This window comes from Ranitomeya variabilis, chromosome 8 (genome assembly GCF_051348905.1).
Source record: "Ranitomeya variabilis isolate aRanVar5 chromosome 8, aRanVar5.hap1, whole genome shotgun sequence".
Classification (NCBI taxonomy): domain Eukaryota; kingdom Metazoa; phylum Chordata; class Amphibia; order Anura; family Dendrobatidae; genus Ranitomeya; species Ranitomeya variabilis.
This window is the reverse complement of record NC_135239.1, coordinates 170,923,610-170,940,599: the sequence shown is the minus strand read 5'-3', so window position 1 is coordinate 170,940,599 and position 16,990 is coordinate 170,923,610. Positions and strand designations below refer to the sequence as shown.

The window sequence follows — 16,990 nt, the reverse complement described above, 5'->3', positions numbered from 1 at the left end:
AGGAATGGATACTCACCACTCTCTGTGATGAACATTCCGGTGAGTATTCTGGCAGCTGTGCTCTGCTTGTGAGCAGTGCATGAGGTCCCTGCCATGCGCTGCTTACAAGCATTAAAGTAGCTGCTGGCACCGGAGCAGGACACTGTGACTGTGAGGTTGCGGAGGAAGGTAAAAGTAAAGGTTTGTTTTTAATAATCTTTTCTGATGGGGCCATGGATACCAGGACTGGGATGGGGCCAATCAATCATGCCAGGAACTGGATGGGGCCAGTCAATCATACCAGGAACTGGATGGGGCCAGTCAATCATACAGGAACTGGATGGGGCGAGTCAGTCATACCAGGAACTGGATGGGGCCAATCAATCACACCAGGAACAGGATGGGGCCAATCAATCATACCAGGAACAGGATGGGGCCAATCAATCATATCAGAATAAGAATGGGACCGTGCATACCAGGACTGGGATGGGGCCAATCATACCAGAATAAGGATGGGGCCATACATACCAGGATGGGGATGAGGGCCATGCATACCAGGATAGGGATGAGGGGACCATATTTACCAGGATAGGTGATCTTAAGTACAGAATTGACCACATTTTTTGCTTCATTTTTTTTCCCCTAATTTCCTCCTCTAAAACCTTGGTGCGTCTTATGGTCCGGTGCGTCTTATAGTCCGAAAAATACGGTACACTGTGACCCCAACATAGCCTCCATGTATACAGTGTGAGCCCCAAATAGACCCCTATATACAGCATGAGCTCCACATAGCCTCCATATACACAGTGTGAGCCCCTCATAGCCTTCGTATTTACAATGTGAGCCCCACATAACCTCCATACACACATTGTGAGCCCCTCATAGCCTCCATAAATACACTGTGAGACCCACATAGTCTCCATATGTACATTCTGAGCCCCACATAGCCTCAATATATACAATGTGAGCCTCACGTAGCCTCCATATATACGGTGTGAACCCCACATAGCCTCCATATATACAGTATGAACCCCACATAGCTTCAGTGTATACACTGTGAGACCCACACAGTCTCCATATATATGGTGTGAACCCCACATAGCCCCCATATACAGCATGAGCCCCAAATAGCCTCCATATACACAGTGTGGGCCCCTCATAGCCTCCATATACGCAGTGTGAGCCCCCCCATAGCCTCCAAATACACAGTGTGAGCCCCACATAGCCTCCATATATACACTGTAAACCCCAAATAGCCTAAATATATGGTATGAGTCCCACATGCCCCCCATATACAGCATGAGCCCCAAATAGCCTCCATATACACAGTGTGAGCCCCTCATAGCCTCCATATACACAGTGTAAGCCCCACATAGCCTCCATATATACACTGTAAACCCAACATAGCTTCAATATATACACTGTGAGCCCCACATAGCGTCCATATATATAGTAGGAGACCCATAGCATCCTATATATAGCCTTCATATACACAGTGTGAGACCCTATATAGCTTCCTATATACATACAAATATACCATAAACAAGAAAAAAAAAACACCACATGCTCATCTTGCTCCCGTTCCTCTGGCGTTCTGCTCTGGTCTTCTGTGCACTGACTCTCAGCAGAAGCACCATGAAAATGACATAATATTAATGACATAATTATGACTGCTGACTCACACGCTGATTGGTGGAAGATGGTCCCGGTGGCCCAACCTTCACCAATATAGTCAATGCTGTTTGAATCCTGAAGATGCAGATAGCAGTGACAGTGGGCAGCGGTGGATGGCCGGCAGGATGGAGATGGCATGGTGCGGCCCGTGGGCCACTGTTTCAGCTCTTTGGATGTCTCAGTGTGAGGGCTGGACTGGAACAGCGAGAGGGCCAAATGTGGCCCACAGGCTGCAGTTTTCCCAAGTCTACTCTAAGGCTATGTTCACATGCATCATTTTTTATGCAATTTTAAATCTACTTTTTAAAGTAGCAGCAAAATCTATGCGATGTCAGAATTCTCCTGCACACGCTTGTTGTTTTTTTATCACTGAATTTGAGAAGTGTAGCATTTTTTTAAATCAATTCTTTTAGCATTTTTGCAGCATTTTTTTCAATTATAGAAAGCAACGAGAATGTGAAAAAATGCTGCAAAAATAAAGGCAACAAAAGTTTTTTGCAATGTTTTTGGTGCATAAAACTAACTATATTAAAGGGTTTGTCCAGTACAAGGCTGTAATCTCTCTTTGTGACTGTAGACTTGTGAGCCCTTACATCATGTCAACTGGGCGCTGTGCGGATTCTATGGTGCCAGGAGCGGGCGATTTTGTGACCGCATTTATGCCATTTACATACATCCGGCCACATTCCATCTAGACTGTATCCAGCCTCGCTCAATACACTTCCATTGCATCTAATCTGTGTCTTCTCGTGTTTCCATGTGCAAATGAGAATAAGGATGATCCCTCTACACTGTGACAGCCCTTCAGATATTTGTAGACAGCTATTAAGTCTCCGCTTAGCCTTCTTTTTTGCAAGCTAAAGATTCCCAGATCCTTTAATCGTTCCTCGTAGGACATACTTTGCAGTCCGCTCACCATCCTGGTAGCTCTTCTCTGAACTTACTCTTGAACTTAACAGATCTCATTAAAAAGAACCTGTCATCAAGATTTTATACCCCCAATTAACAGCATTGATGTATAGGCACCCTAATGCAGATTAATTCCTTACCTTTCTTATGCAAAACTGGTTTACTATTTTAGAGAAGTCCATAGTAGAAATTATCTGCTAATGAGATGCAAGTGCAGCGGGCGGGCACTGCACTTACAGCTCACCTGCCTCTCTCCCTATTCCCTGTCTACTGCCGGCCTCCTGTCTCTGATTGACAGATGACTCATGTATAGAGATGAGCGAAACCGAACTGTAAAGTTTGGGTTTCGTACCGGACACCTGGTGTCCGGTGCTGAACTTCAAACATGGACTTCTCCCTGAAGTCCATTTTAGTGTTGGGAATTCGGATGGAGAGAGAGCCTTTGGCAGCCCCCTAGCCCTTACTATGACCATTTTACATCACCAAAGTTTCGGTCACCATTGACTTCATGGTCGGATTCAAGTTCAGGTAGAGTGCCCGAACAGAACTTTGGACTAAAATTCAGTTGAACCAAACGAACCCAAACATTCATGGGTCCGCCAATCCCTACTCATGTGTCAGTGACCTATAAGTCAGAGACAAAAGGCAGGCAGTGGGTGGGAGAAAAGGCAGAGAGGCAGTAGGGCTGTAAGTGCAGTGCCCGCCCCCTGCACCTGAACCTCATTAGCATAAAGTTTTAACTATAGATTTCTCTAAAACACCTAAATGGATTTCTACAAGAAAGGTAAAAATTTACGCAAGGTTAAAGTGCGTGTACATACATGCCATTAATTGGGGTATAAAATCACATATATATTTTTCACGTGCTTTGGTTCATTAATTTTTACACAGCAAAGTCATATGCATGGAACTGCACAAAGGCTCAAGTGATAACGTGCCCTAAGCTTTCCGTGTGCCACTGCATGATGTCTCCACAGCTAGGCATATGAGTGGGCAACCTACAGATGTCAACATGTAATAGTGAAGACACATGATGGCATATTAAGCTATGTCCTATTAGGTATCTGTGTAATTATTACACACCTGTCCCGGCTATCCCATGTTCCCCTTCCATCACCTCAATCTGCTGCCGTCTGTTGTGCTCCACGATTTTACAGGTTGCCCAACATGGCTCAGTGATGTCATCTCCCTTATCCTATTTAAGGCCTATTTAGTCACACCCCTGTGTCTTGGGATTGAAACTCTAGAGTTCCATTTTTGGTTTGCTCCATTACCTGTACTTGCATCCATCCCTGCTGGTTTCACCTCCATCTGTCTGACTGCTTCTGAGATTGCAGATAGTTTAAGTTCTCGACTCCATGTGTCCTATGGGAAGCTGCACCAACACCAGGGAAACCCAGGACAGGCAATAATATGGGTCCGTAACATGGTTTAGAGCATGGGCCCTAAGTCATTGCTATCAGACTATGCACCTTACTCTGCAGACGTACTATAGACCCAGTCACGCATAACTCTGCACAGTGAGAAGAGAGGCAGACTTTTTCTTAGTGACTGATATAAAGACCCCAGAAGTCAAGACAAAATAAAGTAAAACTAGGACTGATAGAGAGAGTAGCGGTTGGCTCTACACAAATTACGTTACTAATTTTCTGGGGAATCTATAATGCAGCGATCCGTGGTCATATTCTGTGGCTTTATCAATGGTGCTCAGTGCATAGGAAGTTTTACTCCAACTATTCAACAAAGAGAAGAGAAGGAAGTCAATGGCGCTTACCCCCTGAAGTATCAGAAACAGGCGAAACCACCGTAGTTCTACCATTATAGCAAACATTCTAGCAACAGTTCTACAATAAAGGATTGGTGCTGATTTTATGTGGTAAATGCCGTGACCTTCCTTGTGTTCTCGTTGGTATATAACTAGGATATATTTACAGATTTCATAAATAAAGTCAATTAAATATATAAGACCTGAAAAATCACCACCAGTATGGAAACTGTATCTGGTATTCAGCCTGTATTCATCTACACTGCACCGTGGGGTATTTAGGTGAGCCGTATGACAACCTAAGTTCTGCATATTGTGTAACTGAACATTTTTCTAAATGACTCGGTTTGTAATAGGTCATGCACTGCTGAGTACGAGCTTTCGCCTGAGACTAGCAAAAAGAGTACAAAATGTCATGCGAGGAATAGATTTCAGGCCAAAAAAAGAGGGAACTTTTATACATTTCTTAAAATGAATCTGAGCTTAACAAGTCCCTAATGAAATGAACGTCAAGTTTCTGCCAAGTCAAGTTTGCTTTTCTTTATTACATTATTACCCAGGAAGAGATACATGGAGAACTTTGAAAACAGGTGCAGATGAGATATTTTCTATTTTCATTAAAAAAAGATCCAAGTTCAATGTGACACTCCACTTACCCCTATGTGATCATATATTAAGGCGTTATCTATGTAGTGGCAATCTCTCAATATATTATTATTAATAACTAGATGGTGGCCCGATTCTAACGCATTGGGTATTCTACAATATGTATGTATATAGCAGCCACATAGTATATAGCACAGCCCACGTAGTATATAGGAGCCATGTAGTATATAGCAAATAGTATGTGGCCTGTGCTGTATAGTATGTGGCTGCTATATACATACATACATATTGTAGAATACCCAATGCGTTAATACAGGCCATGCAATATATAACACAGCCCAAACAGTATATAACACAGCCCACGTACTATATAACACAGGCCACGCAGTATATAGCAGCCATGTAGTATATAACACAGGCGACGTAGTATATAACACAGGCCACGCAATATATAGCACAGCCCACGCAGTACAAAACACAGGCCACATAGTATGTAACACTGGCCACGTAGTATATAGCAGCTATGTAGTATATAACGCAGCCCACGCAGTATCTAACACTGCCCACGTAGTATATAGCAGCCATGTAGTATATAGTACTGCCCACGTAGTATATAGCAGCCATGTAGTATATAGTACTGCCCACGTAGTATATAGCAGCCATGTAGTACTGTATATAGTACTGCCCACGTAGTATATAGCAGCCATGTAGTACTGTATATAGTACTGTCCACGTAGTATATAGCAGCCATGTAGTATATAGTACTGCCCACGTAGTACATAGCAGCCATGTAGTATATAGTACTGTCCACGTAGTATATAGCAGCCATGTAGTATATAGTACTGCCCACATAGTACATAGCAGCCATGTAGTATATAGTACTGCCCACGTAGTATATAGCAGCCATGTAGTATATAGTACTGCCCACGTAGTACATAGCAGCCATGTAGTATATAGTACTGCCCACGTAGTACATAGCAGCCATGTAGTATATAGTACTGCCCACGTAGTATATAGCAGCCATGTAGTATATAGTACTGCCCACGTAGTATATAGCAGCTATGTAGTATATAGTACTGCCCACGTAGTATATAGCAGCCATGTAGTACTGTATATAGTACTGTCCACGTAGTATATAGCAGCCATGTAGTATATAGTACTGCCCACGTAGTATATAGCATCCATGTAGTATATAACACAGCCCACGCAGTATTTAGCAGTGTAGGCACCATATCCCTGTTAAAAAAAAGAATTAAAATAAAAAATAGTTACATACTCACCTCCTGGGATCCAACGGCGCGCTGGCGATGTGGGTGCGGCTGCCACCATCTTCCGTTCCCAGGATGCATTGCGAAATTACCCAGAAGACTTAGCGGTCTCGTGAGACCGCTAAGTCTTCTGGGTAATTTCGCAATGCATCTCTGGGACCGGAAGCTGGCGGAAGGCACGAGCGCATCCTCGGACTACGGAGGGTGAGTATAGCAGGTTTTTTTTTTTTTATTATTATTTTTAACATTAGATTTTTTTACTATTGATGCTGCATAGGCAGCATCAATAGTAAAATGTTGGGGACACACAGGGTTAATAGCAGCGGTAACGGAGTGCGTAACCCGCGGCATAACGCGGTCCGTCACCGCTGGCATTAATCCTGTGTGAGCGGTGACCGGAGGGGATTATGGAGAGAGCGGGCGCCGGGCACTGACTGCAGGGGAGTAGGGAGGGAATAATCGGACTGTGCCCGTCCCTGATTGGTCGCGGCAGCCATGACAGGCAGCTGGCAAGACCAATCAGTGACGTGGGATTTCCGTGACGGAAGTTGCAGACAGAAAGACGGAAGTACCCCTTAGACAATTATATATATAGATTATTGATCTATAGTGCCGACACTTAAAGTTTCAAAATTACAGTATGGAGTCCGCTGATGGTACAATAAAAGGGTCTGAAAGGGAACCCAAGGGAATATACAATTCACCCCTATTTCCAGGTCACTCTTGGATAAACCTTTGCCTAAAAAATTCCAGAGACACTGCTATGTGTTGCAAATGGTGCAGTTGGGCAAGTCTGGCTGTGAGGCCTGGAGTAAACGAGACTTGCATCATCATTACAAAAATCAGATTTTTCTTTTGTCGGTAAGGGTAAGGTCACATGCCTGTTTTCTCCACATTCGAGAAAACAAGTGGGGTTCGTTTTTCTGGAACGTAGAGAGAAAAAAAAGTTTCTCCACCTTCTCCATTCTGTCAGTCTGTGAACATTGGACTGCAATCGGATACCATCTGCGTGCGGTCTGATTTTTTTTCACTACTTGCATTTCCAATTTTGGATCCAAATTAGACGCGTATCCGATTTGTTTCCACAGACCTGTGGAAAGAATCGGACATGTGCACAGACTCATAGAATATCATGGGTACGAGGGTTATCTGTGAAAACCACGGATAGCTCTTGTATGAGAAAATCGGTCCTGTGCACAAGCTCTAAGAGTGAATTTTGTCTAATGGAGGTTCCTGTAGTAGGGTAATCAGTCCTCAACACAAGGCTTACAATTCAACGAGAAGATAAAAATTGCCTAATTATTATTCCATCCATTCCATTTAGTTTAGGATGGAGAGCGCACCTCATTTACATTTCCAAAACATGAAGGATACAAAAATACGAATAATGAAATTTTTGGTATCAGGCTCTAATGCTGGTTTAAATTATTTTGCAAAACATGAGCATCACGCCCTTCTTTAAGTTTAATATCTGGGTGCATCACCGTAAGTTAAAATAGTTACCCTTTAGTTTGGATTTATACTAGTGTTGGTGCAAATCGAATCATACGATCCTTCAGTAATCTGTGGCCACTGGACGGGAGCCATGAGTGCTGCACTTACCTGAGAGCATCCACAATTTTACCTTTGATTAGCTGACTCCATCGTTGCTTTCTGACTTCGGGCCAGGCTGAATAATCAAAAGAAGAGCCAAGGATGCCGTCAGGTAAGGGGCAGTACTCATGGCTCCTCTCGAGTGGCCACCGATCACTAGTGTGGTTGCTAGACTTGGTTGTGCGAATTGATTTGCACCAACTCTACTGTGAATGCCAGAGAGTTGGTAATAATGTTGGCTTCTTACCTGATTTGGAGAGTTACCAATGGCCGTTCTACCTCTACGCAGAAATCTGAACTTATGAATTGAGGAACATGTGGATCTTGGTATCTCTAAAAATGTAGAAAGAACTGTCACCGGGGCATGAAGTCCACACTGTGCTCATTATTAGATTTTTCTGTAGCATTAGCATTTCCATATTCATAACTTCCTGATTACACTTCCTCACATAATCTATGCTTCCATAAAAACATCCTTTCCAAATATCATCAGCGTGTTCATGGAAATATATAATACAAAGGCGTTTACGCCATATTACACCCCATATTGCACCCCATACTACACCCCATATTAGTTGAGACAATATTGTGTTAATTGAGGGGAAACAGTTGAACACAATCTCAGAAATCTTTAGCTATCACGTTTCATCATATGTTAATAATAGTAGTCTCAATAAATATTCGATAGATGTGTAATATCTATTATTCTGATTCTTATTGCTCTATTGTAATACCTTGCAGGGCCATCTTATATTTAAAAGGGTTGTCCACTATTTTTCCTTTAATGACTTATTCTTAGGTGTGTTGTCCATATATAAATGGTCTACAAAGTGGAGCATTACAGATGCCTACACTACTACTAGTTATTACAGATCAGTTCCTGTTCTCTTCAATAGGAGCTGATCTGCGGTTCTCGGCAATTGCCACCAGCGCATGGAGCATTGTTTGGCAGCATCTGTTTGGTGGCACGTAATGCAAACCCCAGGAGATCTGGAGCCAAAAAAAAGGGGTTGGGCAGGTATTCAATTAATAGGAAGTATCACCAAGGACCTAAAGAGGATCTAACAGCTTTGTTGTCTGTTTTAGTAATTATTATCATTCCATTCCTGTTATTTCCCTTATAAATTCTGAAATGTCAACTGTTTGTTAGCATTTCCATTATTAAAGGGGTTGTACCATGGACAAAGTACTTCTAATCAATCTTGGAATAAGAATAAGTTCCATAAATGACATGTGTAAAAAAAACTCCTGTTCTGAGATGACCTTATAAATACCCAAGTGATTTGCAAAGTTTCATAACTTTCCATACTGGACAAAATTATTTTAAAAAATGAGAAAGATTAGTTACGTCATAAATATTTGCTCAGAATTTGCTTTTGGTCTCCACATTCCTGTGATTGATGGGGATCACAGCAGTCAATGCCTCACTAATTAGATGCTCTATTACTCTCAGTATCTTCATATGCTTACCAGTGGTGATTTGCCAAGCTTACTTTTCCTGGGATCAGGGATGGAATTCTCCCACTGCTGCTTTAATCTAAAGAAAATAAAACACAGTTGAAGAGGTTATCCAGGACTGTTATTATTTTTGTGTAGGGACTAAGAACTAACAGGTAATTAGCTGTTACCTGCCCGCTTTAGTAGGGACCATCTCTGCCGGCAATTCTGCTGCTTCATTTCGCCTCTCATTAACAAAGCAGCTCTTCCTCTTCCAGGCTACTTTGTCGACAGGGTGTGACTGAAGACGTCATGCTGATTGACAGCCAGCTCCCTGCAATTAGGCAGTCAATCAGTATGACATCAGCAGTCACGTCCGTCAACAGAGCAGAAGAGAAGCAGCTGCTCTGTCGACATGACATCAGAGGAAGCCGTGGAATTTCCAACAGGAGCAGTTTGTTACTATTTTGAGCTGGAACCACAGAGACCATGGCTCTGATTAATGAAATGAAATATGTGACGCTATCTATTTTGATCACATTCTCAGATAATTTAAGTTACAAACCATCCCAGTCATGCATCATTATGACGAAGAAACACCACTCGAGACATGTCTTATCTGTGAGGCTGAGGTGTAGCAGCATGAACAAATATTACTGATCTTTGCACTTAGACATGGAGCAGGTCTGTAACAGGAGCTAAATAAATTTCTCCTCTGCTCACAGAGCAGAACAGGCTTTTTTTCTCCAGCCTCAGCCCTGTTTTGTGTTCTGCTGAGTCAGTCTGAGAGCTTTACAGCAGGGCATGGCATCTGACTGAGTATGGAGCAGGACCGAAGCAGGATAAAAAAAGCCCGTTCTGCTCCGTTAGACAGAGTTTTTTCTTTTTCCCCTGCTACAGTGCTGCTCTGTCATCAGCGGATCAGTTATGTTTGCTCCTGATGCTGCTCCTCAGCATCACAGATAAGACATACAGTACAGACCAAAAGTTTGGACACACCTTCTCATTTAAAGATTTTTCTGTATTTTCATGACTATGAAAATTGTAAATTCACACTGAAGGCATCAAAACTATGAATTAACACATGTGGAATTATATACTTAAAGGGAACCTGTCACCACGTTTTTGGAAGATGGGATAAAAATAGCGTTAAATAGGGGCAGAGGTGGGCGTTACATTAGTGTGTGTGTTATGCGTTTATTACCCACCTAAGTTGCCGAAATAACTTTGCAAAGTCTCCGTTTTCGCCTGTCAATCAGGCTGGTCAGGTCACATGGGCGTGGTGTCTTCACCCAGATTTGGCGTAGTTTTCCGTTGGTGGCGTAGTGGTGTGCGCATGCCCAAAGTCCGGAATCCTCTTCCAGGGGATTTAAAATAGCGCGGTGTTCGTTATTGCATTGGTGATCGGTGGGCGCGGCCATCTTCCTTTGGCCGCGCGTGCGCAGAAGCGGCGCTCTGCTGGCCGCGGCTTCAGGAAAATGGCCGCGGGATGCCGCGCGTGCGCAGATGGATATCGCGGCGGCCATTTTCCTGAAGCCGCGGCCAGCAGAGCGCCGCTTCTGCGCACGCGCGGCCAAAGGAAGATGGCCGCGCCCACCGATCACCAATGCAATAACGAACACCGCGCTATTTTAAATCCCCTGGAAGAGGATTCCGGACTTTGGGCATGCGCACACCACTACGCCACCAACGGAAAACTACGCCAAATCTGGGGGAAGACAACGCCCATGCGACCTGACCAGCCTGATTGACAGGCGAAAACGGAGACTTTGCAAAGTTATTTCGGCAACTTAGGTGGGTAATAAACGCATAACACACACACTAATGTAACGCCCACCTCTGCCCCTATTTAACGCTATTTTTATCCCATCTTCCAAAAACGTGGTGACAGGTTCCCTTTAACAAAAAAGTGTGAAACAACTGAAAATATGTCTTATATTCTAGGTTCTTCAAAGTAGCCACCTTTTGCTTTGATGACTGCTTTGCACACTCTTGGCATTCTCTTGATGAGCTTCAAGAGGTAGTCACCAGAAATGGTCTTCCAACAATCTTGAAGGAGTTCCCAGAGATGCTTAGCAGCTCACCCCAAACCATCTCGATTGGGTTCAGGTCTGGTGACTGTGGAGGCCAGGTCATCTGGTGTAGCACCCCTTCACTCTCCTTCTTGGTCAAATAGCCCTTACACAGCCTGGAGGTGTGTTTGTGGTCATTGTCCTATTGAAAAGTAAATGATGGTCCAACTAAACGCAAACCGGATGGAATAGCATGCCGCTGCAAGATGCTGTGGTAGCCATGCTGGTTCAGTATGCCTTCAATTTTGAATAAATCCCCAACAGTGTCACCAGCAAAGCAGCCCCACACCATCACACCTCCTCCTCCATGCTTCACGGTGGGAAACAAGCATGTAGAGTCCATCCATTCACCTTTTCTGCATCTCACAAAGACACCGTGGTTGGAACCAAAGATCTCAAATTTGGACTCATCAGACCAAAACACAGATTTCCACTGGTCTAATGTCCATTCCTTGTGTTCTTTAGCCCAAACAAGTCTCTTTTGCTTGTTGCCTGTCCTTAGCAGTGGTTTCCTAGCAGCTAATTTACCATGAAGGCCTGCTGCACAAAGTCTCCTCTTAACAGTTGTTGTAGAGATGTGTCTGCTGCTAGAACCATGTCTGGCATTGACCTGGTCTCTAATCTGAGCTGCTGTTAACCTGCGATTTCTGAGGCTGGTAACTCAGATAAACTTATCCTCAGAAGCAGAGGTGACTCTTGGTCTTCCTTTCCTGGGGCGGTCCTCATGTGAGCCAGTTTCTTTGTAGCGCTTGATGGTTTTTGCCACTGCACTTGGGGACACTTTCAAAGTTTTCCCAATTTTTTGGACTGACTGACCTTCATTTCTTAAAGTAATGATGCCCACTCGTTTTTCTTTACTTAGCTGCTTTTTTCTTGCAATAATACAAATTCTAACAGTCTATTCAGTAGGACTATCAGCTGTGTATCCACCAGACTTCTGCTCAACACAACTGATGGTCCCAACCCCATTTATAAGGCAAGAAATCCCACTTATTAAACCTGACAGGGCACACCTGTGAAGTGAAAACCATTTCCGGTGACTACCTCTTGAAGCTCATCAAGAGAATGCCAAGAGTGTGCAAAGCAGTCATCAAAGCAAAAAGTGGCTACTTTGAAGAACCTAGAATATAAGAAATATTTTCAGTTGTTTCACACTTTTTTGTTAAGTACCGTATATAATTCCACATGTGTTAATTCATAGTTTTGATGCCTTCAGTGTGAATTTACAATTTTCATAGTCATGAAAATACAGAAAAATCTTTAAATGACAAGGTGTGTCCAGATTTTTGGTCTGTACTGTATATCTGGAGCGGTGTTTCATCAGGCTGCAACCCATCCTGACACGTAACTAGGTTGGACTGCAGTTTGAAATATGTGAGGTTGGTTATTTTCATCACAATTTGAGCCCGTTCTAAGCTATTGTGGGGTAGTGTTATTTTTTTCCCCGTGTGTTGATGCCTGTTTATGATTGGTAAACATCAAACATAGGAAAAGGTACATGCCTCCAGTGAAATCCTTATGGAAATGACACTTGAAATTTAAAGAAATTAACTGTTTAAGTGCCAAAAACTTTAATCACTAATTTCTCCACAATTGAGAATTGAAAGAAAAAGCTATTACATTGTGTATCCAATTCAACATGAAAAATTTAGTGAAACGTCTTCTTTAACCCCTTCCTGACATGCGCCATATAATTATGGCACTGCGGGAGCTGGGTTTCCGCAATCTCTGTATAGGTACATCACCATAATCGCGTGGGCTCACGCTGAGCAACGCCGCGATCGGGTGCGAGTGTCAGTTTTATGTGAGAGCTGACATCCGGCAGCAACGCCCATGATCAATGCTAGCAGCGATTGTGGACGTGTAACCCCTCTGATGCCACTGTTAATAGTGACAGCAACATCGAGGAGCATCGCAGAGGGAGTGAGCTCCCTCTCTGCTTCCATTGGCACAACGATGGTCGATGGTCTCCATGGTGACCCCCAAGCCGCAAGATGGCTGCGGGGTCCTTCAGGGTCCTGTAGGGAAAGTTGCCTGTGAGTGCCTGCTAAGAGCAGAATGCTTCCTCCCCCGCCAGCCAAACGCTGTTCTGATGCCTTGTAGTGCAGAAGCATTGCCGAGTATCAGATCAGTGATCTGTCATTTATACAGTGATGTCCTATCCTGGGCCAATGTAAAAAAAGTTTTTAAAAAATTATGAAAAAGTGTAAAAATATATATTTTTAAAAAATCTCTAAATAAAGAACAAGAAAAAGCCAATAAACATATTTATTTAGGTAAAAAAAAAATAAATTAAAAATTAAAGGCACATATTTGGTATCAGCGCATCCGGATCGCCCAACCTATAAAACTGTCCCACTAGTTAACCCCTTCAGTGAACAACATAAAAAAAGGCAAAAAACTATGCTTTATCATCATACAAACAAAAGTGCAATAAAACGCGATCAAAAAGACGAATGTAACTAAAAATGGTACTGCTGAAAACATAACCTTGTCCCATAAAAAATAAGCCACCATAAAGCTCCATCAGCAGGTAAATAAAAAGATATAGCTATCAAAATAAAGCGATGCAAAAATAATTATTTTTTCTGTAAAATAGTTTTATTGTGTAGAAAAAAGGAATAAATGTGGTTTAACTGTAATTGCACTGACCCGAAGAATAAAACTGCTTTATCAATTTTACCACATGCGGAACTGTATTAAAAAAAACCCCTCAAAATACAATTCTTGAGTTGCTGTTTTTTCTTCATTCTACCTCCCAAAATTCAGAATAGAAAGAGATTTAAAAAAGTCACGTGCCTGAAAATGGTATCAATAAGAACGTCAACTCGTCCCACAAAAAAGAAGCCCTCACATGATTCTGTCCGCCAAAATATGGAAAAATTATAGCTGTGTAACTGTGGCAATGCAAGTTTTTGCAATAAAAAGCATCTTTTAGTGTGTGACAGCTGCCAAATATAAAAACCTGATATAAATTTGGTATAACTGTAATGTCACTGAGGTTTCCATGTAAATCTCTGAAATATTGATTCAATCAGAACCCCCAGTGGAAGACTCCCTATAATGAGGCAGATGGAGGCACTGTGGATGCCGTAGGACCTGTGATCCGGATGTGTCCATCTTTTTAGGCGTGTAGGATAGCTGCGGAGACACCATCACGTGTTTCTCGACGCAAGCAGTGAATAGCCAGACCTTTCCCTGGGAGGGAACAACCACGGGAAGGGCAGCATCCAATAAAGGAAAACATCCAATACAGGAAAACCACCTATGCCAAGCATGGTATCCATCCACAGACAGCTGTTTCGGGGTGTTTGCCCCTCATCAGTGTGGAGTAGGAATCTGGCTATTAGGAGCAGTGCCTAGTAAAAGGCTGTGAAGGAACAGATGATTGGCCTCGGGGAGACCAAAACATCCAACACCGCGGAGACACCATCACGTGTTTCTCAACGCAGTGATCCAGAACACTGCCCCCATCCCTTATGGGAAATATGCAAATGCATGCAGGATAGCTGCGGAGACACCATCACGTGTTTCTCGACGCAAGCAGTGAATAGCAGACCTTTCCCCGGGAAGGAACAACCACGGGAAGGGCAGCATCCAATAAAGGAAAACATCCAATACAGGAAAACCACCTATGCCAAGCATGGTATCCATCCACAGACAGCTGTTTCGGGGTGTTTGCCCCTCATCAGTGTGGAGTAGGAATCTGGCTATTCTGGATCACTGCGTTGAGAAACACGTGATGGTGTCTCCGCGGTGTTGGATGTTTTGGTCTCCCCGAGGCCAATCATCTGTTCCTTCACAGCCTTTTACTAGGCACTGCTCCTAATAGCCAGATTCCTACTCCACACTGATATGCATTTGCATATTTCCCATAAGGGATGGGTGCAGTGTTCTGGATCACTGCGTTGAGAAACACGTGATGGTGTCTCCGCGGTGTTGGATGTTTTGGTCTCCCCGAGGCCAATCATCTGTTCCTTCACATCTTTTTAGGCGAGCATAAAAGTGCGGTCTGCCACAGCTTTGTGCACTTCTGAAAGGAAGGACACCGCTAAACAGAGGCCAGACAAAGTCAAGAGTAACTCTGCTGCCTAATTATAGTAACTGGATCCCTCGGGGGTTTATTCTGTCATGTCACTCGAAGATTTAGATTGAAACCCCAAAGTGCTCAGCATAGAGCGCAGGATAAATGTGATCCTAAATGTTATGCAAAGTGTTCTCAATAAATGCTTCAACTCATCCACAAAAAAAAGCAAATCCCCTCTCAGGTCTGTCATCTGTCAATGTAAATATAGAGGGCTTCCAATTTACTGGTAGTACAAAGGCCCTGGAAAACCGAAATAGCTCTTCGCCCCTGAAAAGAAATTTAGCAAATTCTGCGCTCCCAAATCCAAATGCCCCCCTAAATTCTGAACCCCACTGTGTCTAAGCCACATTTAGCTCCTACATGTTTTGCATTTCTGTAGTGACGAGAGCCCACCTAATTTACGGGTGCGTGTCTCCAGAAGCATGAGCTGGTCATAATGTACTGGTCACTACAATGTACTGGTCACTATAATGGCAGCTTGCAATTTTTACTCAGCAACAACCACTGCTGCTTGTTTCTGGAAAACACCCATGGAGTCAAAATCATCACTACACCTGTAGATAAATTCTGGGGATTCTGCTTTTCTAGCACTTAGGTGCTCTGTATAGGGAGTTTGCAAACTATTCTAGGAAAATCTGTGTTCCAGGAGGCAAATCCTAAGTCTCGCCGTGTGGCTCAGCAATGCTGTACAGCCACATAAGAGGTATTTCTACATTCAGCAGAAACTGTGGGACATATTTTGGTGCTATTATTACCCTTTTTGCTGTATGAAAATTTTAATTTGGGGCTATCGCACAATCTTGGTGGTAAAAATGTAAATAATTTTTTCTTCACTGCCCAATGGTATAAAATACTGTGATACACCTGTGATGTCAATACGATCACTGCACCCCTAGATGAATTCATTGAGATGTATAGTTTGTAAAATAGGATTACTTATGGGGGATTCTGCTGTTCTGGCACTTCAATGTGACATGGCACCCTCAAATCAGTGCTGCAAAATCTGAACTGTAATATGGCACTCCTCCCCTTCTGAGCTTTGCACTGTGCCTCAAAAGTAGTTTTCACCGACATATGGGGTATCAGTGTACTCAGGAGAAATTTCACAACACTTTCTTCCAGTCCATTTTCTCCTGTTACCCTTGTGAAAATGCAAAATTTGGGGCTAAAAAAACTTTTGGGTAGGAAAAATTAGATTTTTTTTAGTTTACGGGTTAACGTTATAAATTTCTGTGAATCAACTGGGGTTTTATCATGCTCACCACACATCTAGATACGTTCCCCGAGGGGTTTAGTTTACAAAATGGTGTCACTTGTGGCTTTTTTCACTGTGTAGGCACATCAGGGACTCTCCAAACGTGATGTGGCGTCTGCCAATTATTCCAGCAAATTTTACATTCAAAAAGTTAAATGGTGCTCCTTCCCTTCCGAGCCCTACCGTGTGCCTATACAGTAGTTTTCCTTCACATTTTGGGTATTGGCATACTCATGAGAAATTGCAAATTTTCCTGTTACCCTTTTGAAATGCAAAATTTGGGCTAAAAAACCATTTTTTTTGTGGGAAAAATGTGATTTTTTTATTTTCACAGCTCAATGTTAT

The 16,990-nt window shown here is 42.9% G+C and overlaps 1 protein-coding gene across 2 annotated transcripts in view; it reads right to left on the bottom strand.

Moving 5' to 3' along the window:
- The window catches only part of CSF2RB (colony stimulating factor 2 receptor subunit beta), a 49,531-nt gene that overhangs the window by 3,781 nt on the left and 28,760 nt on the right, over window positions 1–16,990 (bottom strand). For both annotated transcript variants that reach the window (XM_077278340.1, XM_077278339.1), the window contains exons 12-13: window positions 9,265–9,331; window positions 8,042–8,127 (exon numbers count right to left, since the gene is read on the bottom strand). In XM_077278340.1, the coding sequence (XP_077134455.1) occupies window positions 8,042–8,127; window positions 9,265–9,331 (153 nt within the window). The remainder of the gene's footprint in view (window positions 1–8,041; window positions 8,128–9,264; window positions 9,332–16,990) is intronic.